The sequence below is a fragment of the Mizuhopecten yessoensis genome, unplaced genomic scaffold (assembly GCF_002113885.1).
Source record: "Mizuhopecten yessoensis strain PY_sf001 unplaced genomic scaffold, ASM211388v2 scaffold10209, whole genome shotgun sequence".
Lineage (NCBI taxonomy): Eukaryota > Metazoa > Mollusca > Bivalvia > Pectinida > Pectinidae > Mizuhopecten > Mizuhopecten yessoensis.
In genome coordinates, this window is record NW_018408433.1 from 162,789 (window position 1) to 187,800 (window position 25,012).

Here is a 25,012-nt window from a genome sequence, read left to right on the forward strand (position 1 = left end):
ACATTTTCGTTTCATAAAATGTAAGCATGTATATTGTAGAGTGTAGGTATGGTCTTTGCGCAGTCGCGATAGGATAACTTCCTTTTTGTGGTCATGCCTACTAGTCAGGTTAAATTTAAATAATTGTTTTTAAATTCTTCTTTTTTTGTGTGTCCTTTCAGTTTACTGCATTTAACCAACGCTTTTTGAGAACATAAAACTATAAACTCCATAGGTTTATATCATCGTTTAGGGAAAAAACACATTTGCGAGAAGTACAAATTACAAACACGTAAAGATACTACCTGATATTTGTACCTTTATTGTAAATACGTATTGTAGCCGTTCTCTATGTGTAAGGTGATGTTTAAGACACCGAGTCATCAGCCAATGATTCCAATGTCAGTCGGTTCCACATCAGGTAGTGGAAAACTGAAAAGATAATCATATAATATATTTACCAAATTACACTAAAATAAATTTATAACACAATACGTAGGATAGTTTGTTTTTGAGATTCACTGGGTTTTTTAATCTGTTAAAATGGTTAATCTTGGAGAACACTTTATTCACATGTGGGGTTTTTGATACAGCAAAGACAATCGGTACAAAGAAATATGGATTCATCGACCACAACACCTGGAAAGGTGGGGTCAACATTTGGCCCCTACTTTATTTTTTTTTATTTTTTCGCCATATGTAGATACATTACAAGAGTACCGCGGGGCGGAACAAAATACGCCCGTCGAATACAATATAGTGTTATATATTTTTACATTGAAATAAGATCTGCATCATGCTAAGAGTGGTTAGCTGATATGCTATAAAAAATGTAGGAGAAAATCTTAAAAAATTCAAATACTGAAATGAACAATTTGCAAAAATTGTTGAATCAAAACTCTTTTAAGGGAGAAACAACTTCCTATCATTATTATAATGTATACCAAGTTTCAAAGAGATCGGTCGTTATGTTTATGTAGGAGGAGATTGCCGGACAAATAAAGTTTACGCAGGACGGACGGACGGACAACGCGATACCATAATACTACCGTCAAATTTGACGGTCGTATAAAAATGAACAATATTTGCATATATAAGTATTCATTATCTCCACTGATAACCGTAGTGGACCTCTTTGCATAACACCAGAATGAGTGACGGGTCCTAACAAAATGACCGATAAATGTCACGAGCAATTGGTATACATGAATTTAAGCGTAGTGATATTTTTAATTAGAAAAGCATGCAACCTTTTTTTTAAATATAAAATATATCCAACTTTGTCAACTTGATTCTGTATAGTCACAATGCTAGTCTAAATTTTATACTTCTTATGTTTTTTATGGTAAATACCAATACATTTTCTATTGTTGTATCATACCAAACCAATTCATTATAGTATGAATGTTTGAAAGGTATGTGCAGCAGTAATAACTCATAAATATGTTTTCTGTTATCTAATCATTCTTCTCGATAAGGTTGATGATGTATACATACAATAAATTATAAAACTAATACACAGGAGATTATTAGTTTGGCTTTCCATTTTATTAAACAAAACATCGAGGAATATTACATAATCTCATATCTTTAACTCTTAACAAGTAAAGTAAGAAAGCAAGAAAAGATAACCTTGTCTATTTTCTGGCTACATGCATGTATAGCTATATTAATTGTAGTTTAACCATTTTCAGAAAGCTCACATTCATCAAAGTCATTTACTCTGTAAACTACTAAAGTGATCTCTCAAATTCACCTACTCCATAGCAATGATGGAATGTAGATGTGTGCATAGGTCATGGTTGCAAAACCAGATTGAAAGATTTACCTGAAGGGTCTCGAGCTCAAATACGACATGCATATGTATTTCGGTATAACTGTCTGCAGCAAATACTGATTGCTGAGAATATCAGTATATCAAAAGAAAGCATAATATGTGGTAAATGTTACAAGCGCTACCTCAATCAAATACTATTGGCATCTATGTTTGGTGAACTTAGAAGTGTAAGTACTCCAGAAGACATATAAAATGATGTGGACGACGCTTACACAAACTTCATGTCAACCAACCAGCTAAAACTAGCTAAAGCTGGTTGGAATTCACATAAAAGGTGTGTCAGGTGTGGAAAAGAGGGCCCTGGGTTATGCAACATGCCACGGCGTGCCAGAACAAACCTAATATTTGTCCATTGTCTGTGGTGTCCACCTGATGCATGCGATTGCAATGAACATATAATTGGCGAATTCATTGGCAATCGACCTGCAAACAAGGAAACCGTTAGAGAGCTCCGTCTCCAAGATAGAGCTGGTCAGGTGATCAATGTCTTCCTGGAACCGAGTCATTTTTCTATTGATAGGTAGCCCAACCAGTGCAGGCATTCATATCGACCATCTCAGTGAAGAGGAATGTAAAGTATGGACGGGGTATACTCTTGAGCAACTGAAGAAAATCCACAGCATTTGCTCCTCCCACATCAGTAGAGGGTCATGTTCATCTACATTCCATGCTTTGTTTCTCTTTTGTATTAAGTTTAAGACCAACATGTCATGGTCTCAATTTGGTGTTTTGTGTAATCTTAAAAAAAACCAATATATGACTCACACATTCCATAGCGTTTTACAAGCGTTGAGTCTGACCGTTGTGTCTGGGTTCCTGGGTCCAAGACACATAAGTCATGCCAAAGGCCACACCACTGTGTTTACTAGGTGTTTAGGACAAAATAAATGTAATCCTTGATGGTACATACATCTATGTCCAAAAAAGTGCTGATCACCCCCTTCAAAGATTATCATACTGTGGGCAAAAGAAACTTAACTATGTCAAGTTTATGAGCATTGTCTTTCCATGCTGGTATGTACTAGACACTATTGGGCCATTGTATGGGAATGAAAATTAGTGTTGGGAATCGGACAGAAAATTACAATCGACTAATCGGAAGTCCAAACCGATTGATTATCCATAGTTCAATCGGTTTGTAAGACACGTGCAGAAAAAGTCCGGAAATTATTATACACATTATAATATTATGTAGAATGGGTGTATAGTTATATCTAGGGTCACCCAATAATAGGCTTAGCCACATGTATGTGAGCATGTTTATGTCACATCTGAGTGAAAGAACGTATACCTGGGGTTGTGCATGCAGCTCGGTCTATATGAACGACGCATGCAAAACCACTTTTCCTCACACCGCACAAACCCTTGTCCAGTCACTCCGAGCTGAACAGCAGATCATGCTACATGGTAGCTGCAGCGATAATCTGCCAAGGAATACCACCCGGCCGAGGCCCTGGTAAGACGGACTAACTACATATTCTATAATTAATATATATAATACCTTACTGAATTCATAATGAACAAATGTTTACCATCTTTGTCCATTATTAGAGACTAGCGATAGTTGTTACTATTGTATTTATATTTATTTTACAGGCTCTCTCTTCCGAGAGATATGAAATAAACTTATCAAGAACAATGAAGGAATTGTGTTGTTACTGAAACAACCCAATGCCTTACAATGGCGCCCGCGTAGAAGAGCTGAAGGGAGAGTCTGTAATAGCCGTGAGCCGGTAGCGCAACGTGTGACGCATCCAAAATTTAGGATGGCATATTACAGCGAGTGAGCGAATACATCGATAGAACCTTGGAAACGGCATTTCCGGTAGAGGTATTTCGTCTGCAGCTAGGAAAATATTCTTCCTAGATAAACCAGGACCGTAATGTTCTGAAATTCCGAAGTTAGCCTGCGAGGAAAGGATGGAATGTGAACTGTCGCCAGCCGAATAAACAGACTGTTAATTGTGTTAGATGCTAACTTTTCTCGTATCGTATTATTTATCGTACTGTTTACAAGTAACTTTTGTGTACAAATGTAAGTATGTTAGTATAGGAACCTAGTTCAAACCTAATTCTAGGTACCAGGAACTATTTTGTATCATCAACTTAAGTTTAATTCAGTTATATTTGAATGTGTATGCCCGATATTGTATGATAAGCGTTATGATGAACGATAACTGAATTTTCATAACATGTATTACTAAATTATGTATTGAATGCTATGTATATCTTCGTTGTAGAAGCGTTACAGTGGTGTTGGTCTGTACTCCATGGTTGTGTGTTTTCCCCCAATATATTATACATGTAGGACAAGCTCTCTGACATTTGTTATACATTTGTACAATTGAAATATTTAGCATCTATCGAGGATAACTTGGTATGAGTAGAAATAAACTTTCTAAATTTGTTGAGAAACCTATAATAATCCCAGAAGGCGATAAGTTAACCAGAAAACCAATTTTATTTTCACCAAGACCCCATCAGGATTTACTCCAGCAGTTACTCCAGCTACAATGTACAAAGCTAAACCAATTAGTTGAGCATTGTAGTCGTTAGTCAAGTTAAACTTGTATTCCTCGAAATCCCGCCATATTCAATTACATATTGGAATTTAGGCAGGGGATGCTCATTTTCGCAGGAAATTGCGCTTGATGAGCAAGATACCATTCTATTTAGACGGATTGAGATCCTGAACAGCCAAATTAGGGACATCAACACCAGGGTTAACCCAGTAGGGTGTGGTTACTCCTTAAATTTCAAGTCAGACCTACTTGTTTACAAAAGAGTGGCTAAAAACCAAACTATCAATTTTGGTTTGCTCAGGGATGGTGTGCATCCAATAGATATATTGGCTCGCTCTTGGATGGAGAGATTTGTGTCAACGATATTGTTTGATTGTAAATAGACATAAATTGCCAACTTTATCATTTACATACCCAGTATGTCGGATACTGAGGATACAGTTAAGAGTAAGTTGGTTGATACCGACAAACAGGAAGTCGGGGTGCCCGAGGTGATAAAGAGGATGTAAAATTACAAAATAAGTGGGTTTAAATGCGTTCTCTGGCCTTCCAAAAGTTATACCACGGTAATATGATGGTCGAGTTCTGCTTGCAATGTCCAGTTTGACCACTGAAATCTCGGGGAAGCCCCGCGTAAATTTAGCGCAGATCTATTTATATATGTCACGTGGTTGTTTCGAAAGTGAGGCAGTGAAGATAACAACAATAGAACGCCGTCATGTGCCTTGTCGGACTCAACTAATACTATACGTAAATAATTGTTTTCAAAGGTCATGTATGATGCAAGTGTAGTATTCCTACCTATATGTTGTTATATTTAACGGTTTTGATACATCGTGCCTGTCATGGCTTTTGCATGCATATTTTTCTTTCGCCGCAATGTTTACATTTCGCCTTCTTGATGACGCGCGTTCGGTAAAATTATATCACTGATCTGGGTCAATTGAGAGTTTTAGACTGTCAGGTGACGATTTAGGAATTCTTTAATATAATTATATTTTTTACTCTTATAGAGTGAATTTCAGCAAAATTTGAATCGGTATATTTCATAAGAAGGTATTTTAAACATGTGTATGCCATTTTAGCAAATATGACATTTTTTTCCCGACCAGCCCCTTTAAAGAGGAGAGTAGTTTTATGACAAATCCTCCTAAAACACCATTTTTTTACCTAGGGACTGTACTTGTTCAGTATTTATGAAAAGTACTGGAAACAATGACTCAAATATACATACAGGTAGAGTGTCCCATAATATTCCCAAAATCCCCATATTTTCGGATAGTGACCCCCCTGCAAAAGGGGAGGTAGCCTATCCTGAATGGATATACGAGATCCGTTGCTAGCATGGAGATGAGGAAGTTTCTCCTAGTGTTTTGGTGCAAGCAATACGTCGCTCGTTGAGAGGCACAGCCAGGAATGTACTTATACCTCTTGGGGAGAAAGCCACAATACCAGACATACTCCATAAAATTGACTCTTTGTTTGGAGATATTTCAACTCATGGCCTATCTATGCAAGAGTTTTTAACTCTTCTCAACGACAAGGCTAGTCTGTCACTGATTTTGGGTGCAGACTGGAAAGCCTGCTTCAAACTGCCATAGAGAACGGTTAGCTTAATACGTCTTGAAGAAATGACATGCTAAGGCATAAATTCTGGACCTCACTTAGGTTAGATAAGCTGAAGAGTCAGAAACGTCACAAATATGACTCGTTGGATACTTTTGACACGTTATTGCGTGAAATACGGGTTGTTGAAAAGGAAATCTCTCTTTCAGAATCTGGCACAACAGGCAAGACTAACAGGAATGAAAATCATGACAAAAATAAACAAGAGGCCCAGGGGCCTTAATAGCTCACCTGGTATTTTATTTTTCAATTTAAAACCTGCTGAGTACCATTCAGGTTTACCAAAGGAGTACAAGAAACAAAGTTGCAAGAAGAACTACATATTAATCTGTTTTGGTGGAAAATGAGTTTTCATGGTATGTCCCAATTTTCCTCTATTTCCTCTATTGGGCCTCACATGCACCTTTTTATACAAATTAAACAAATTGAGTTGGGGTGGGGGTGGGGGCACATCTTCCATTTATAAATATTCAAATTCCCTTCGCCCAGAGATTCTCTAGAACAAGTTTGGTTAGGTTAAAATCCCTTCAACGGTACAGAAGGAGAAGGATCTTTAATGTTTTCCTCTATTTCGCCTAATGGGCCCCACTCATCTGCCCCAAAGAAGGGGGTCAACACACCTCAGTTTAAACAAAATTGATTCTTTTGTCCCTAAGCATGCGTCATCCTGCATTTGGTTTAAATCCCTTCACTTGTGTAGTAGGAGAAAAACATTCCTCTATTTCTCCTATTGGGCCCCGACCCTCTGCTCCCAGAGTGGCCATAACCTCCGTTATACAAACATGAAGCTTCTTTGTCCAAAGATACTCTAGAACAAATTTGGTCAAAATCCTGCTATTGATGGAGAAGATTTTTAAAGATTAACCTATTTTCTCCCTATTTGGCCTCGCCCCTCTGCCCCCAGGGGGACCATACCCTCCGTTTATACAAAACTGAGAACCCTTTGGCCAATGATGCTCCAGACCAAATTTGGTCGAAATCCCTTCATCGGTACAAAAGAAGATTTGTTGTTTGTTTGTTTGTTTGATTTTGTTTAACGTCCTATTAACAGCTAAGGTCATTTAAGGACGGCCTCCCCTGTGTGCAAGATGCATGCGTGCAGTGTATGTGTGTGTATTTTGGGAGGCTGCGATATGTTCGTGTTTGTCTCCTTGTGATAGGGCGGAACTGATGCCGACTTTATAGTGCTACCTCACTGAAACATACTGCCGAAGACACCCAGCAGGACGCCCCACCCGGTCACATTATACTGACAACGGGTGAACCAGTCGTCCCACTCCTAATTTGCTGAGCGTTAAGCAGGAGTAGAAACTACCATTTTTAAAGACTTTGGTATGTCTCGGCCAGGGGACAGAACCCAAAGCCTTCCTCACAGGGGCGAACGCTCAACAAATGGCCAAAAGTGAGGCATTGTCAAGGGAGACATTAGGAAGAAGAAAGTTATTTAGAAAGGAGAGAAGAGATAAGGTCCCAAATTGAGTCGCCTCTTACGATCATGCAATTGGGGGCAGCAGGTACAATTCTTACGCCCACCTGCAGGGAAAACAAAAGAAGAAGGATCTTTGATGTTTTCCTCTATTTCCCTTAATGGGTCGGGCACCCATCTGCCCCAAAGAAGGGGGCCCACACACCTCTGTTTATACAAAATTGATTCTATTGTCCCTAATCTTGTATAGTAGGTGAAAAAAAATTCCTCTATTTCCCCTATTGGGCCCCACCCCTCTGCCCCCAGAGGGGCCACACCCTCCGTTTATACAAATTTGAGTCTCCTTTGTCCAAAGATGCTCTAGGACAAATTGGGTCAACATCCTTCTATTGGTTGAGAATAAGATTTTTAAAGATTTACCTATTTTCCCCCTATTTGGCCCCGCCCCTCTGCCCCCAGGGGGACCATACCCTCCGTTTATACAAAACTGAGAACCCTTTGGGCAATGATGCTCCAGACCAAAGTCAAAATCCTCTGAGCCGTTCAGGACTAGTAGCGTTTTTAAGGAAAAAGTTGACGGACGACGGACGCTGTGGCATGGGATAAGCTCACTTGGCCCTTCGGGCCAGGTGAGCTAAAAAGGTCACAGCCATGCTGTCAATTGTGAAGTTGACCAGCAACATGTAACGGAGATAGAGAAAGGATTTTGAGAAAAATCCTTAGAGGACAAACTAAACTCTAGTATGCAGGCCAAATCTGACGCTATTCTATCTAAACTTGGTGGAGCCACATCTAAAAAGGATGAACAGAGGTCAAAGTCAGGTTATAGAGGTCGAGGCCAAGGCAAGGGTCAAGGCCACAAATGTCATAATAGAAATGACAAAGGTAAGGACCAAAAGACTGACCCAAAAGATAAGCAGTATCTGCAGGTGGCCATACAGAGGCCGGTCAGGAGACAAATGGCCATAGTCCTAAATTATTAGATAGACTTCTGGGTCCCTCTAACAAGGCCCTTATTAACATTCAAGGTCAAGGGGTCATAGGTCTGATAGACAGTGGTTCCATGATTTCCACTTTATCTGAGACATTTTATAATGACTTATCAGACAAACCACCACTAAGATAACTTCAGTCTTTTGGATTGGAGGTCAATGTAGCTAATGGTTCACTTTTGAATTATTTAGGATATATAGAATGTAGTGTGTCTTTACCATTTTTGTCTGATGATAGTTTTGATGTTTTGTTAGTTGCTGTGCCAGACACAGATTTCAACAGACAATGCCCAGCATTGCTGGGTACCAACGTAATACGTGTTGTAAAATCTTTAGCTTCATAAGACGTTGAGCTGCCCTCAGGATGGGAAATAGCTGTGTCCAGTATAACTCGTTCCTACTCGGTGAAAACGTTTAGCAGGAAACCCGTTACTCTGGCTCAATACGAGTCGATGGTTAGTACTGGCATAGTAAGGGGACTAGACCCACACTACTAACCTTGTTACAGAGAATACCATCTATTCTGACCTGAAATATACAGTTTGCCCTCGTGTTATTAAGGTTCACAACAGTGTGTCAAGTGTCAAATTTCCAGTAAAGGTATGCAATGTCACCGGTAAACCAGTTACTATCAAACCAAGAAAAGTAATTTGTACTGCTAACCCAGTCAGGTTAGTTGACAATTTAGCTTCAGACTTACCAGCTAACACTGAACAAAGTTCAAAATCTGTACCAGATGAACTTGGTATAATAATTGACACTGAGAATCTGACAGAGGAGCAGCTGTTAAGGGCGCGTCAGGTCTTGGGGAAATTGGAAAAAAGGTTTTTCCACCGGTCCTTTTGACATTGGTTTTACGAAACTTGTGAAACATCGCATAGACCTCATAGACGATAGACCATTCAAACAACCCTATCGTAAAATACCACCTGGTATGTATGAGGAAGTTCTTCAACATGTCAAAGAGATGCAAGATACAGGTGTCATAAGAGAGTCCAATAGTCCTTATAGTTCCAATGTAGTTTTGGTACGGAAAAAGGATGGATCATTGAGATTCTGTATAGACTAGCTCATGCTTAATTCACGCACAGGTAAGGATGCGTACATGCTTCCTTGCTTTGACGATACTGTAGATAGCCTGATCGGGTCTAGTTTTTTTTTTTTTTTTTTTTTTTTTTTTACAAAATTGGACTTAAGGTCAGGTTATTGGCAAGTCGAGGTAGAGGAGTCAGACAAACCTAAGACCGCTTTTTCGGTTGGAAACCAACCGAAAGGGCTTTGGTTTGAGTTGTGCTCCTGCATGTTTACAGCGACTCATGGAAAAGTGCATGGGTGATATCCATCTCAAAGAGTGTTTAATCTTCTTAGATGACATTCTGAATTTTCCCCGGACATTCGACGAGCACTTAAACAGGTTAGAATCTGTTTTTGCCGTGAAACACGGCCTCAAACTAAAACCTTCCAAGTGTGAGTTTTTTAAGACAACAGTGACATATCTTGGACATGTAGTCTCTGAGAAAGGTATAGCGACACACCATGAAAAGCTGTCTGCCGTGAAAAAATTGCCTCCACCTAAGAATGTGAAGGAATTGCGCCAGTTTTTAGGGTTTAGCGGCTATTATAGACGCTTTATCAAAGACTTTTCTAAAGCTGTACAACCCTTAAATAAACTCTTGCAGGGTCATGATTTGACAAGGAAATCTAAACCTAAAGCTAAGGTTAAATCTAAGTCAAAACCAAAAAAGAAGTCTGAGTGGCTGTGGGAAAATGCACAGCAGACCGCTTTCGAAACTGTGAAAGAGTTACTGGTAAATTCTTCTGTTCTGGCCTATACTGAGTTCTCTAAACCATTAATTGTTCATACTGACGCCAGTGGCCTAGGATTAGGTGTTGTGCTGTATCAGAAGCATGATGGTGAAGACAGGGTAATCGCATATGCAAGCCGCGGCTTAAGACCAAATAAGCGGAACTATCCGGCTCATAAGTAAAGAGTTTTTAGCTCTTAAATGGGCTGTCACCGACAAATTTACGATTACCTCTATGGTAATACGTTCCATGTTGTCACTGACAATAACCCTCTGACTTATGTACTGGGTAAGGCCACGCATGTCTCAATTAGGTCCGAATTTTATTAAGGCTATATGCCAGTTTGCTGTCACTGTAGCCCCGATCATTGATTGTATTGTGGTTGATGCTGTGCCTGATGTGGCCAGTGAGCGTGCAGTGTTATCTGAACCACTAGGTGCAATTGACAGAAAGAACAAACGGATGACAGAGACATAGCAAGAGTTTCAGAGCTCTTGAGAACCGGTTACCATCCCAGGGGGGAAACACTCAGAAATGAAACCCCATATGTCCAGAAACTCTTTAGAACTTAGAACAGATTGAGTTTACAGGATTGAGTTCTTTATAGAACCGCCTCTCTAGATGGTCGGGATGTGAAACAGTTGGTGGTGCCAGAGCAATATCAGTCCCTTGCCCTAAAGGGTGTGCATTGATGACACAGGTCATCAGGGAAAGGAAAGAGCACTCTGGTTAGCACGACAACGTGTCTACTGGCCAGGCCTGGAGAAGGATGTAAACAAAAGGATTGAGGTTTGTGAGCGCTGTGTTCTACGTAAGACACCAATAAGACCTGTTGCCGAGTTAGTTCCCATCCAGAGACATCCAGACCCATGGAGTTCGTCTAACTTTCTGGGAGTGGACAAGTCAAAAGGGGGTTATGATGATGTGTTGGTCATCACTGATCACTTTACGATGTATGCACAGGCTGTGCCCTGTCGTAATCAGAAGGCACATACTACAGCTAAGGCGATGTATGAGCATTTTATTGTTCATTGCACCTCTCCTGAGCGGTTGCATAGTGATCAGGGTCGTAACTTTGAATACAAAGTTATAACAGATCTCTGCAAGCTAGCAGGAGTAAAGAAGACCCGAACCACTCCTTATCATCCTATGGGAAACGGTTCAGCTGAACGTTTCAATAGAACCCTCCTTGGCATGTAAGCAACTCTGGAGGATGGGAAAAAGGCTGACTGGAGGTCTTACTTGGCAACACTAGTCCAGGCATATAACGCCACCAAGAGTGGTGCCACCGGTTATTCACCCCACTATCTCATGTTCGGTTGGCACCCTCGATTATCGGTTGATGCCTTCTTTGGTACTGATCCTGGTCAAGAAGGAGCACAGGACAGCTCCTCATACGTCAGCAAGTTGCGAAGTAGGATGGAGTTTGCTTATAAAGCAGCCCAGTCTGAGGCGTCCAAACAAGCTGCCTAAAACAAAAGCCGGTATGATCGGTCTGTACGTGAGTCGAGGCTTGAGGTCGGCGATAGAGTCCTATCAAAGGAAGGTAGGCCTCAAAGGGAACCAGAAACTGGCTGATAGATGGGATCGGGAACCCTATTTGGTTTCAAGAATACCAAATAGTGATATTCCAGTGTACGAGATAAAGCGTGAATCTGGTAAGGCACCTCTAAGGACCCTACACCGAAACCAATCTTATTAAAATTATATCTTCACATCGCTCCCATTTACTGATATGTCGCGTTGAAGATCTAACAACATCCCGTAGAGGGTCACGTCAGAGGTCAACATGAATACATTATCGCATTTATAACAAGCCAATCAAAACGCGACATAACTCTTTCATTCAACCAATCAGAAAGCAGGACCTGTGGCATTTAATGCAGACACCTCGTAGCCCAAAATCCATTTTTTCGTCTGGTCCAGTGATAGTTTGAATATTGCGAAGCCTGTCATTGGTTAATTTTAGTTTCAGGTTGTTAAACTTTTTAACGACAACATCACCAGAAGAGGAAGTCTCTCTTATTTCAAAGCAAAATCCACAAATTGTACAAACGTTGTCTTGTAGATAGACACAGCGTGGTGTCATGGGCGCCGCCATTTTTCGATGCTCATTTGACACCTCTCGGTCTTTTATCATAGCAAGTGTGTTCCGAAATCATTACATCATCACTTACAGAAATGCGTAAGCTCTCATCTGATTGGTTAATGCAAAGGTCGCCTGAACATGACCCTCTACGGGATGTTGTTAGATCTTCAACGCGACATATCAGTAAACGGGAGCGATGTGAAGATATAATTTTAATTAGATTGCACCGAAACATGCTGCTCCCGTTTAACACAATCCCTGTGAAAGATCCCTCTGAGCTGCAAAACCGCAAGGGAAGCAGTATGAAGTCAGCTCCCCCTCCTCACAAGGAACCACGAGCAGCATCTTCATCTTCTGACACAGAAACAGAGTCTGAAGATGATATGGTTATACCTCCAAGGCAACGAAGGCATCACCAGCAGCAAAAGGAAAACCCACCAGTTACACAACGTGGGGTTAGCACCGTCTTGTTTAGAGTCAATACCTATAAATTTGGATGAATCTGGATTTGAGACAATACTGGTCATCAGTGATTACAAGTTAAATAGATTGCCCAGTACCGTGGACCTGTCCGTATACGATCCAGTTCAGGATTCTGAGCTGTGCTATAGTGATCACACTGGTATTGAACCCAGTATTCATGAGGTAAGCACCATTGACCCTGTTACACCACAGGGGTCAGACGCTCTAATCGAGAACGTAACCCTCCTGATCGCTACGGGAACTAGGTATTTCCTTTACAAGCTGTATGTTGCCGTGATATTCACAACGAAATATTCGTGTAACAGGTTGGTTTCTGAACTATCTAAAAATACTTGTCTTGTTTTTAATATATATAAACCTGTTGTATCTTAAATATGTACTTTCTGGGTCTAAACAGGAGACGGTATGGGTATCCCCAACCTCTCCATTGTTAGATTCCCAGGAATTATGATTCGTATGTATTTTACCAACTCATTGCCTATATTTTAAATCCAGCAGTGTTTCCTGGTGGGTTATGACAGTTTTACAACTGCCAAAGAGTTTCATCCCTTTGATTACCTGTTGATTATTCTTACCACTTGTGTTTTATCATATTGTTATAGATAGTAGTCTGATCCCGAGTATCAGTACTGTGAAAGTGTACTCTAATCTTTAAGTTGAGATACATATCATGTACTTGTAAAAGTGCTTTTGAAAAATATTAATTATAATATTTTCCCAAATGGCTATTAACACCAAAACATGCAATAGAGTGGGTTAGGAACATAGGACGTCCACAATTATATCCATTCCTCCAAAGGTATACGTAACCTATCATTTGTAAAAATGTTATTATATAAGTTATGTTCCCAGTTGTTTCTTGGTAAATTTATCCCAAGCCCAGTAGCTCTGCTCTAATTTATGTAAATTGCAACTAGATGATCTTTGGGTATCTAAGGTTAACACATAATGTTCCATAGTTTATCCAAAACTTCATTGTATTTTATGCAGGGATAGTGGTGTTATTTCAAACTAGAGTATTACAAATACATTTTATTTATTAAATTGTTTTGGGGTATACCTAGAATTGGAAATGCCTGGAGTCATTTCACTTGGCGGGGGAGTATGTACACTGAGTGTATAGTTATATCTAGGGTCACCCAATACATAGGCTTAGCCACATGTATGTGAGCATGTTTATGTCACACCTGAGTGAAAGAACGTAAACCTGGGGTTGTGCATGCAGCTCGGTATATATGAACGACGCATGCGCAACCATGCGCAACCACTTTTCCTCACACAGCACAAACTATCAGTTCCAGAGAAGAAGTCGCTGAAAGCAGTATAGCCAAATTTTGAATCCCCACCACCTAGGGACGCTTCGAGTCAAATATGGTTGATATCCACTTCTTAGTTCCAGAGAAGAGGCTGCTTAAAGCAATATAGCCAAATTGACCCCTTTTGGCGCCACCTCTCAGCCCTCTTGGGGGTCAGTCCCACCATTTGTACAATTTTAAATCCCCGGACGCAACGGTATGGCATAAGCTCAACTTGGTCCTTCGGACCAGGTGAGCTAACAATGAAGAAATTGGGTTGTTACTGAAACAAACACAAAGCCCTCCATATATATATAAGCAATATGTATTTGTTGTATTGTGTAGTTTCCTAATGTATACTTGTGTTGTTTTGGTTTTAAATTACATTTTTTTAAGTGTACATTAACACAATAACACTTATTTTGCTTCAGACTGCACTAGCTAGTACTCCTTTATCATTCTGTAGTATGCTTTACTGCTTCTGTATGCACCTTTTGGCCTTTAGTGACCCTCTGTAGATTGCTAACCTGCATGTAACATAACTGCAAGGTGAGTTGATGGCTTTGTAATAGTACTTACTTAAACATGTTCAGTACTCACTAATACTTTATTTGCATGTGTGCATCATGACTATAAACGTAAGATTTTAGGTTGAGAAAATACAAACTACAAAGTGTTAAAAAATTACTTCATTTGTCGATTTTCAACAGTCAGTCAATCAGCTAACGACAATGACCTTCTTCTTTAGGGTGTAGGGGGCGGGGCCTCTTTAGAAGTATGTCATTTCGAAGAAATTTGTTATTAGTTTTGTGTATCAATCAACGATTTCAAAATACTTGGCAATTCAGATTTTTTTTATTTCACAAAGCTTTAAGATACTAACTTATATCGGTGTAATTTATATCGTATGTACCTTTGTTGGCGTAGCTTTTCTTGCATAGCCTACAAATGACAAGTTGTCATGTCTAAATGTGATTTTATTGCAGGTTCCACTGAACTTTTTTTTTCGGAACATGAACTATTTTCATACGGCTGATTTAACTGTCCCTGGATAGGGATACAATTGCAATTCGTCGTCGTTACTTACATCAGCGGTGGCTGCCATTTTTAATCATGACCACGAGGCGACAGCGAGAGTGATCTCCTTTCCCATAGTTCCGTCGTATTAATTACCGTGAAGGATATTTTCGAACTATTGATAGTGACAAGTTTTCAATCGATCGTCGCCGACGTCACACCTGAGCGATAGTTTTCGATTATTAGCGACAATCGTCCCAACATTAATGAAATTGATGCAAAGATCCTGACAAAACACTTGCAACCGTTTAAAGCCTCAACTTGTGACTCAGTGATGAGGGCAATGTCATTGTTGACCGGGGGTTTAGGAATGTGTTGTACCTGCTGCAAGTTTCAGGTTTTTGTGTGTACATGCCTTCTTATCTTCTGCAGGTCAGACTGATAGCGAACTAGGACCGCCAGTTTGCAAAATCCAGATGGGTAGCGGAGAGTAACTATGGTCGATTGAAACAGTGGGAACTGTTCAAAGAGCAACTCGGTTCAAACTACTTCCTCAGCATCATAGCGGAACTGGTAAAAGTAGCTACAGCTTCTTTAAATGCTACACGTGGACCGAAATATGTGAGTACACCAGAGAGGGATTTGAGCGCAATCGCCTTGCTGAGCGCATGCAATCCCGTTTTGCTGTGCACAATACCTTGGCATCAAGGGTAGCTGATGAGCCCGACCTTTCTAGAGGCAACAAGGTCAACTGGGTGTAGCTGGACGCTTGTTAAATCGAGTTCCCCATACTCGATATGGAGTATCTATCTCGAGACAGTAACGTACGGATCACACCAACTAAAAATAGCGCCAATGTACATCGCAGAACATCTGACAACGGCCGGGGACTTTAAAGTGACGATCTATCAGAATGCTGAAAACCTCATACGAGGCCAAATCCATGTCAGGCAAAATTCCCAGACCAAATATAATGTTATGATTGCGTTTGATAGAAATGACCAAGATGACCCTGTCAAAGATTACTACTGTGTCTATCCAGCAGGCACGCGAACAGTTGGGATGTGTGCACATTTTGCATGAAAAATAGACTCGTTTTAGAACTATGTAAATGAACGTGTCAAAAATAGGAATTTTCTCGTTAGTAATGAAATCTCACATACTTTTCTGCTTAAATCTTCACTAAAAAGAACAGTTCTTTCCTGAAATAGTGTAATATTTGTGCCAAAATAATAGTTGGAATATAATTTTATTGTAATTGTGTCATTTAAATGCTCTAGGAGTTGTATTACCGCACACAGGTGTAAGTCAATGATGTCCCATTTGTCATACAATGAATTCTCAAACTAGCTGTTCCTGATTTAAGCTTCCTATACTAATACTTTTTGTATTAATCCTGTTTTGAAATTCCAAGCTAATGTTAAATCTCCATAGGCGTTGACCCTATCTTTATACGAAAACTGCTCAAAGGGGAACAACCCCTATGTCATAGTGTACATGCTGGAAGATTAAAAGAAAACCAATAATAGCAAGCAGAAAATAATGAGAGCTGCCAAGGTCAGCATATCCCCCGAAAACATCAGGTACATGTATTGCTATTGACTTATCATGGATTTGTGTTCAATAATGGCAGGAACAGGTGCACAAATCTGTACAATCTGTTTAACAATAGTTCTATGTGGACATGCTACTATTTCGCAGCGTATAAAATGCAGACGGGTTACACTACAGAACAGTGGAGGTTATATCCTAGGGCTACCCATGCACTAAGTTTGAATTTCGTATGACAATAAGTTTCGAGTTATCATTGCCAGAAATTAAATCCCTATTTTTAGCAAAAATACTTGACCTCTGTACTTGTAATTAATATACCTTTTTGCAATCACTAGGGCATCGAATACACCATGTTTAAACTTCGCATAATAAGTTATTATGGGACAAACTCATAATACACCAAGTTAAAACTATGATGATTAGTTATTATCGGGTGAAACAAAACGAGGCAAAGTTATCTTTTTAGCAAATATTACCTAAACCTCTGGCAGACCTCACTCAAAATAAAATATTTGCATCCATAAAGGCACGCTAAAGACCAAGTTTGAACTTTGTGTGATCAATCATTTGAGTTATAATTCGGACAATCCCAACCAAACAGATTTATATATAACAGTATAATGTGACCGGCGGAATGTTGTGCTGGGTTCCTTCGGCATGGTATTTCAGTAAGATAGCACTATAAAGTCGGCATCAGATCCGCTCTATCACAAGGAGGCAATCACATTCACATCAAACAATGAGGCACGTACTTAAATAACCTTAGCTGTAAATAGGATGTTTAACAAACTAAAACAAAAACAAACCAAACCTAAATGTTTTAGCAGCTATTTTTAGAACACGATAACAACAATATTGGGTTGACATAAGTATGACGAATGTCCGGAAATTTTAGCGGCGGACAGTTAGGTGTTGTATTCTTGTCTGCATATGAACCTGCGGACACCCAATTCCATTCATATGTATGTCTACTCGAAACACATTTAATATCAATGCACAATTTATCAATACCGCAGAATCATTAACTTTGACGCAGATCAATGTAAACCTTAGAATTATGGTCCAACACGCTTTCAAAATGTCATTTTTCGCAATTGCTGACTTAGTTTTATAATCTTCAGATTAGAGAATATGTATCTTATACATATGCATTTCTGTATGGCTTATTTCATTATAATGTTCAGACCATTACCTAATTTAATAAGTATTCATCAGTATGTAGGGTATGATACTCAAAATGACAATGGTTGACTTACTCCTTGTCGTATCTTTCACAGATGAAGTAATGTTTAGATTCACAGTTGCCGTCGTCCCAGCCGAATCCACAGAATTTTGCCAGCCTCATACAATCTTCGTCGGAATTGAAGTTATCTGGTTGGTTTGGACACCAGTGTGAGTAATCAAGGATTGGTTTCTCGGAGTAAGCCCATATCCACTCTGTCTCAGTGGCGACATCGGTCCCGTCTGTCCAGTACTTAACGGAAGGACTAGAGTCATGCGCTGAACACAAAAGTAAACGATAGCAATACCTAAACAAGAGGCCCATGGTCTTTAACGGTCACCCGAGTTCTGATTATTCAACATTATTCAATATCTAGCATACAGATTTAAGACTGAAAAGTATTTGAAATTAGCACATCTCATTCTAAACAAGGAAAATGAAGAAATTTTAGCACACCGACTCCTTTGAGCGCCCTTGGGGATAGAGCTGGCTTAAAATGTTCAAAGTATCAAACTGTCAACTCAGGGTTATAATTCCAATCAAGTTATCAACATGTAATATTCAAAGTATCATTTGCCATAATACATTTGTGAGACCCTCGGGTCATACAATTCACAATTTTGGTAGAGCACCTTAAAACCCTTCCATCTATGAAGAGTATTTGATGCTACCATATCTGGGTCTTGAGTAGAAGATTTTGAAATTTCAGTCAATTCGACCTTTTTTTTGCCCTACCCATCAGCCCCTGGTGGTCAGTCAGGGATAATATGTGCATACCATCAAACTGCTATCCAAGACAGATAATGCTAACCATCATTAAATTACTTCCAATGGAAATTAAACAAATGTTGGTCCAAAATGTGATTTCCCTATATCAACTATAGTAAAGTTTACCCCCTCCCCAGGGTCATGAAATTCACAACTTTGGTGAAGCACCTTAAGACCCTTCCATCTATAGATATCATTTGATTCTACTGTATCTGGGTCTTGAGGAGAAGATTTTGGAAATTTCAGTCAATTCGACACTTTTTTGCCCTACCCATCAGCCCCTGGTGGTCAGTCAGGGCTAATATGTGCATACCATCAAACTGCTATCCAAGACAGATAATGCTAACCCCAAATTGAATTACTTCCAATGGAAATTAAACAAATTTTGGTCCAAAATGTGATTTCCCTATATAAACTATAGTAAAGTTTACCCCCTCCCCGGGGGAAACGTGAGACTTCGGGGTCATGAAATTCACAATTTTGGTTGAGCACCTTTAGACCCTTCCATTTATGGAGAGTATTTGATTGTACCATATCTGGGTCTTGAGTAGAAGATTTTAAGACATTTGAGTCACTTCGACCCTTTTTGGCCCCACCCATCAGCCCCTTGGGGTCAATCAGGGCTGATATGTGCATACCATCAAACTGCTATCCAATACTGATAATGCTAACTCACATTGAATTACTTCAAACGGAAATTTAACAAACGTTGGTCCAAAAGGGGGGGGGGGGGGAACGTGGGACCCCAGGGTCAAGAAATTCACAATTTTTGGTAAAGCACCTTAAGTCCCTTCCATCTTTGAAGAGTTATTGATTCTACCAAATCTTGGTCTTGAGAAGAAGATTTTGAAATTTAAGTCAATTCGACCCTTTTTGGCCCCGCCCGTCATACCCCTGGGGGCTGGGGACCAAATCAGCCACTATTTTTTTTTACCTTTGGCCATGGAAGGTTTCTCCAAAATTTCATTGAAATTTGGAGAAGAAGTCGAAAATGTAAATTGTTTACCGACGCACAACGGACGATGCACGACGGACGGCGACGGACAAAAGGCGATCGCAATAGATCACTTGAGACTTTGTCTCAGGTGACCTAAAAAGCAATTGTTCTTAAAATACTAATAAATACTCCAAGGCGATAGCCTCAAAATAGGACATCTATTTACAGGTTAATACTATTATTACACATATACACAAAACGGTAAAATAATTTAGTGTCACTACATCCGTAATTATCTTAAAACATTCCATATTCTTCCCTTACAAAGGTATCTTTGTATCTCCCCTTTTTATATTTACTGTACGTCATTAATCCCCTAAACAAATGCCCGCACTATATATAAAAGACAGAAGCGCAAATATAGTTGATTATCTCTTACGTTTTCAAGCCTATGAAAATGTCAAGATTTGTAAACCATGCTACTAATATTCATATTTGTGGTAACTTGATAGCAAATAGAAATGCAACAATTAACTACGTTGATACGAATGCTTCGCCTTACATATACTTGCTACCTATTTTGTGTATGTCAAAGAACTTTTATTTTGTTATTTAATCTGCTATTTCAACACGAGTTTTGCTGTTAATTTAAAATACCTAAAAAATGTCATCCGTAAATATATTCCGGTAAAACGGCAAAAGGTTAAAACCATAAGGAAGTTTTTTTGTTTCATTTAAATGATACTTTTTTGAAATTAAATATGAAGTTGACGTAAATAACACAATTGATGATTATCACATTATTAAAACTCTAGTATGCAATAAAAAAAAATTGGATACCATGAAGATGAATGAGAGTATTCCTAATAAAGACATCTTCCCTCTCCGTTTCAATGGCAGCTAGTTGGGAGTCGAATGCCTCGCAGTGAGCCTTCAATATAAAACATTTACTTTATGTAGTAAGCGTTTTCACACACCAAAACAAAAAGGTTAACCCGTGGTCGTTGTAATGCAACAGGGTGGAATACTTTGCTGTGCTGGATGCCTTTGGCAGTTTAGTAATTCAGTGAAATAGCACTATAAAGTCGGCATCAGATCTGTGCTATCACAAGAAGGCAATTACACCAACATACCCTGGTGCAACCAACTATGATTAGTGCCTCCTGCGTGGAAATGCAGTGAGATAGCATACACTACGCATGCATCTTGCACACAGGGGATGCCGTCCTTAAATGAATAGCTGTTAAACAATATTAAACAAATTAAACCAAACAAGCAATTAACTCGGAATCAGATCCGTACTGTTACAATACCGCCTTCGGCAGACATAGATGCAAGTCCATATGTTCATAAGTCATTACACCAAATAAAACCAGAGCCAAAAGTATCCCAATGCATTTTATAAGAGACAACTTATATCCCCCTCCCCCGCCAAAAGGGTAATTATTTATCTTGCCCCCATAGGAGCATTTTGGATCACTCCGTTATTCCTACTTTTTCTTGTCAGCGATATTTGTCGAAATGCCAGTAATATGACCTTAAATGTTGAGAGGATTTTAAACAATCAAACAAAATACAGCTAAGAGTATGATATAACAGAGCATATTACAGATGCGTCCTCCCATGATTCCTGCATGTCCACGAAGAAGTAACACGATGTGTCATGTCTTGTCCATCCGTTAGGGCAGGCTACACCAGATACTAGCAAGAAACAAGGAAAGATGTAACTTATTCATGAAATTATTTATTTCAGATTTACGTTTATCCTAAAAAAGAAACAGACAAAGACATTGTATAAAACGAATGTTTGGTTGCAAATTGAATATATGTACATATAATTTTATGTTATAACATCATCATTAACGCTTATCCATAACAAGCAAGTCGTCACTAGCAGCGATAATGTAATTTTAAGACCAATCAATATAGATTGTGAACTGAAATGTACGCGTAAATTGTTCCCGTAGATATGGGGAAACCAGAAAACGTAAAACAGATATGGTAGAAAATATTTATGAAATTATTCAACCTACCCTTGGATGTGTGTAGAAGAACGAGCAGAAAACAAATGGGCACTACTAAAGCCATCTTGCTATATTAATGATCACTCGATTTTCCCCGTTATATTATCATATTGACCTAGTCCATTGCATAAATTCAGACTAGAGCTCTCTTGGCTCATGTGAATTTGAACAGCCGGTTTTGTTCTAGATATGGCGAAAGATCGGCAGTGGCCAGATGTTTCCCTTTGTGCTCACAATCGCAGGCAATGTACTAAGAGGTATGTTATTGCATCTGATTACTGAAGGAAGATTCACTATATATAGTGTATATTGGATTAGTTTGTAAGAAGTATTGTATGTGTACCAAACTTAGTTATAACATCAACATTTAACTCCCGACCTTAAATCATCTAGCTTTGTTATATAAGTTTTTTATTATTGTTTTACGGACCATCGACAATTTGAGTCATCTAGGGCCAAACAACAAAATAGACATTCACAAAAAACTAATACATAAAAACTAGAAACAAAAGGTTTAAATGTGTTAAGATGTCAGAAGACATAAAAAGTAAACGAATTGCTTATGAAATATATCATTATACCGATTAATTACTTGAATGTTAATAATCAAAGATTGATTGCACATAAACTGTATCAAATAAACGTTTCATAGAGAGTTCATTATGAAATCTCTCGCGTTTTTTTTTGAAATCATAAAGTATTTTTAAATATTTGCATAGATATTTTGATAGTTGAGTTGACATAGAATTGTTATTTATACAATGTCAATGATACCAGAGCCTTTTCTGAAATAATTGTACTACTAATAAGCAGTCGCTGTTATTTAAGTATTGTTATTGCTAACATAACACATATGCATCTCTCGGACGTAGATTGAATATTTATTAGGAAAAGTAACGTTTGTTTAATTTGATATTTGTGCTTTACCTATAAATCAATTGATCGAATATTTTACTTATAGATTCAATTAATATCCGTATTCAATTAATATCCGTATTTTGATGTTAATTCTTTAAGAGGTGGCTGAAAAAGGTAATGTCGGCAAGCTGCCATCGCAAAAACGTGTTGGACTTTTCTTAGGCACTAATGCTTAACCATTCAAGCAAAGTATATGGGGCAATGAATAATTATCTTACTACTAGGCTGTTGAAATTAATGGCGTATTGTCAATAATAAATAATCCATTAAGTTGTGTGGGCTAATGGTACCTGTATTTTTTCTTGATGACATTGTTTCTGTATAAATGGAGACGACATATTTTAATCATGATGTCCAAGTGAATAACTATTTTTCTTACCCTGATAGATTGATAAATGAATTATAATTAATTATCTCTTGAAACGCTTTGCCAGCCACATTGTGTTCCTATATAACATACTTTCCTAGAAATGGGTTGACAACGTTCATTTGCTGTGCATCTCATACAGGAACACGTGGAGGACTCTCTGTAATGAAATCCTAGTATGATAGAAGATTGATTGTACATGTTTTTAACGTTCTGGATACTTAATTACATTACAACGCTTTGTGCCTGTCAGAGTCAACGTTCATTTGCTGTGCATCTCATACAGGAACACGTGGCGGACTCTCTGTAATGAAATCCTAGTATGATAGAAGATTGATTGTACATGTTTTTAACGTTCTGGATACTTAATAACACTACACCGCTTTGTGCCTGTCAGAGTCAGCAAGACAATGTGGTGATGGAGGGTCTACTATTTACTTCAGGTAATGTAAAAAAGTGGGGCATAAAATGAATTGTATATTAAAAGTAATTTCAACAACTGTTATTTTGATGAAGATGTGTGATTTTACTTGTTTATACGTATGTAAAGAAATAGTAAAATGTGTAACAGACGTATTTTATGCAGAGGTTTTTAATTCTAGATAAAATCATCACAAAAAAGCAAATATCTGCTATTTGTGATACTTGAACATTTTCAGCTGATGAGTTATTGCTGTCCGCTTTTGTCAGTTGCCTTTTGAACTATTAACGTATTTATCATAAATATCATATACTACTTCATCTTTTTCGCTGAAATTTAATTGAAAAGGTGGCCACATGGTACTGACTTATTATTCTGCAGTGAACAAATATCGCTGGTATGACAGCAATTTGTAAAATCCTTTCAGGATTTAATAAAAAGTTCCTCTTAATTGGAATGATGTATTCATGGTTCTGACATTTAATTCTTACTTCGGGACATATTCGAAATCCTATGGGGCCGCCATGACAGCCATTTGAATACCTATTTGGAACTCAAACTCAAATTATAATGAACCAATATCGCCGAAACTTTCTAAGAATGATCAGATTGGTCCTGACAAATACTTGGTTGTTGCTGATTGGAAGCTCTTACAGAGCATAGACGCAATAAACAATTAAACATAAAGCATAAGTCCTGTTTCAGTATAGATTTTGATCCTTGACATCTAATGGTCATTTCAAGGGAAAATAGAGGAAATCTACTAAAGTTTCAGAGGATATGTCATTTGAAGGTTTTGCACTCTCTGACCACTAATGACGGAGTCAGCCACTTGCTGAGTATAGCGTCTGATCCCCCGATTTTCTTCAAACTTAGTCACAGGGTTAAATGCTTTAAGGGCTCGGCCAAGTTCGATGACCACTTTCGGGGGACTTTATTTGGCGGATAATGGCTCCTTGAATAATTAAAACGTCATTATCCGCCGTCTCCGTGCAATAACTGCAATAAATGTTAACCTGTTTTGTTTCAAAATTTGTATATTGTGTACCAGGGTTAAAGCCTTAAGGGCTCAACAAAGATCAGTGACCACCTTCAGCGGGCTTTATTTGGCGGAGTTATGGCCTCTCGAAAAACAAAAAACGTCATGATCTGCCGTTTCTACATGTTCAATTAAAAGTAGTTAACTTCTGTAAAAGGCCTTTTTTCTTCCGAGTTACAAGCTATACATTATGTCTCAACAGCACAATACCCACATGTTTAAACCTTACCTCAAGTTTTCCGCCGAAATGGCCAACATGTGCTCTGAGCCTATTAGCTATATATTCGGTCTCAGCGATGCCGTCAGAGGTTCTGTAGCATTGTCATAGTCATCTGTAGATTTATTGCCGTCAGAGGTTCCGTAGCATTGACATCGCCTTTTTTAGATTTTATTGCTGTCAGAGGTTCCGTAGCATTGACATCGTCTTCTGTATATTTATAAGGTATTTAACTATTGTTTGGACATGGAACGTCAGTAATATATTAAAAACTTAGTATATTTCGTACTGTTTAGCTATCGAGAGCTTGCACACAGAGACTGAGTACGAACCAATTTGTTATGTTCGCACTCGATCTTGTTTTGGTCTTTTGATGCTATGACTATTTCCTGTATAAATGATTGGAACATGAATGATATTATTATATTAACTGATTTTGTCAGTAAGATAAGTCTCATTCACACTAAGCGTTC

At 38.6% G+C, this 25,012-nt stretch overlaps 1 protein-coding gene across 1 annotated transcript; it reads right to left on the reverse strand.

Annotated features, from left to right (window-relative positions):
- Window positions 1–282: 282 nt before the first annotated feature.
- LOC110459771 (perlucin-like) lies at window positions 283–21,747 on the reverse strand. The gene is made up of 5 exons (XM_021512192.1): window positions 21,587–21,747; window positions 21,163–21,254; window positions 20,394–20,484; window positions 17,883–18,126; window positions 283–411 (listed from the first exon to the last, which is right to left on the reverse strand). Exons 1-5 carry the CDS (start codon window positions 21,639–21,641, stop codon window positions 363–365), a joined length of 531 nt encoding a protein of 176 aa, XP_021367867.1. The 5' UTR covers window positions 21,642–21,747; the 3' UTR covers window positions 283–362.
- Window positions 21,748–25,012: the final 3,265 nt, after the last annotated feature.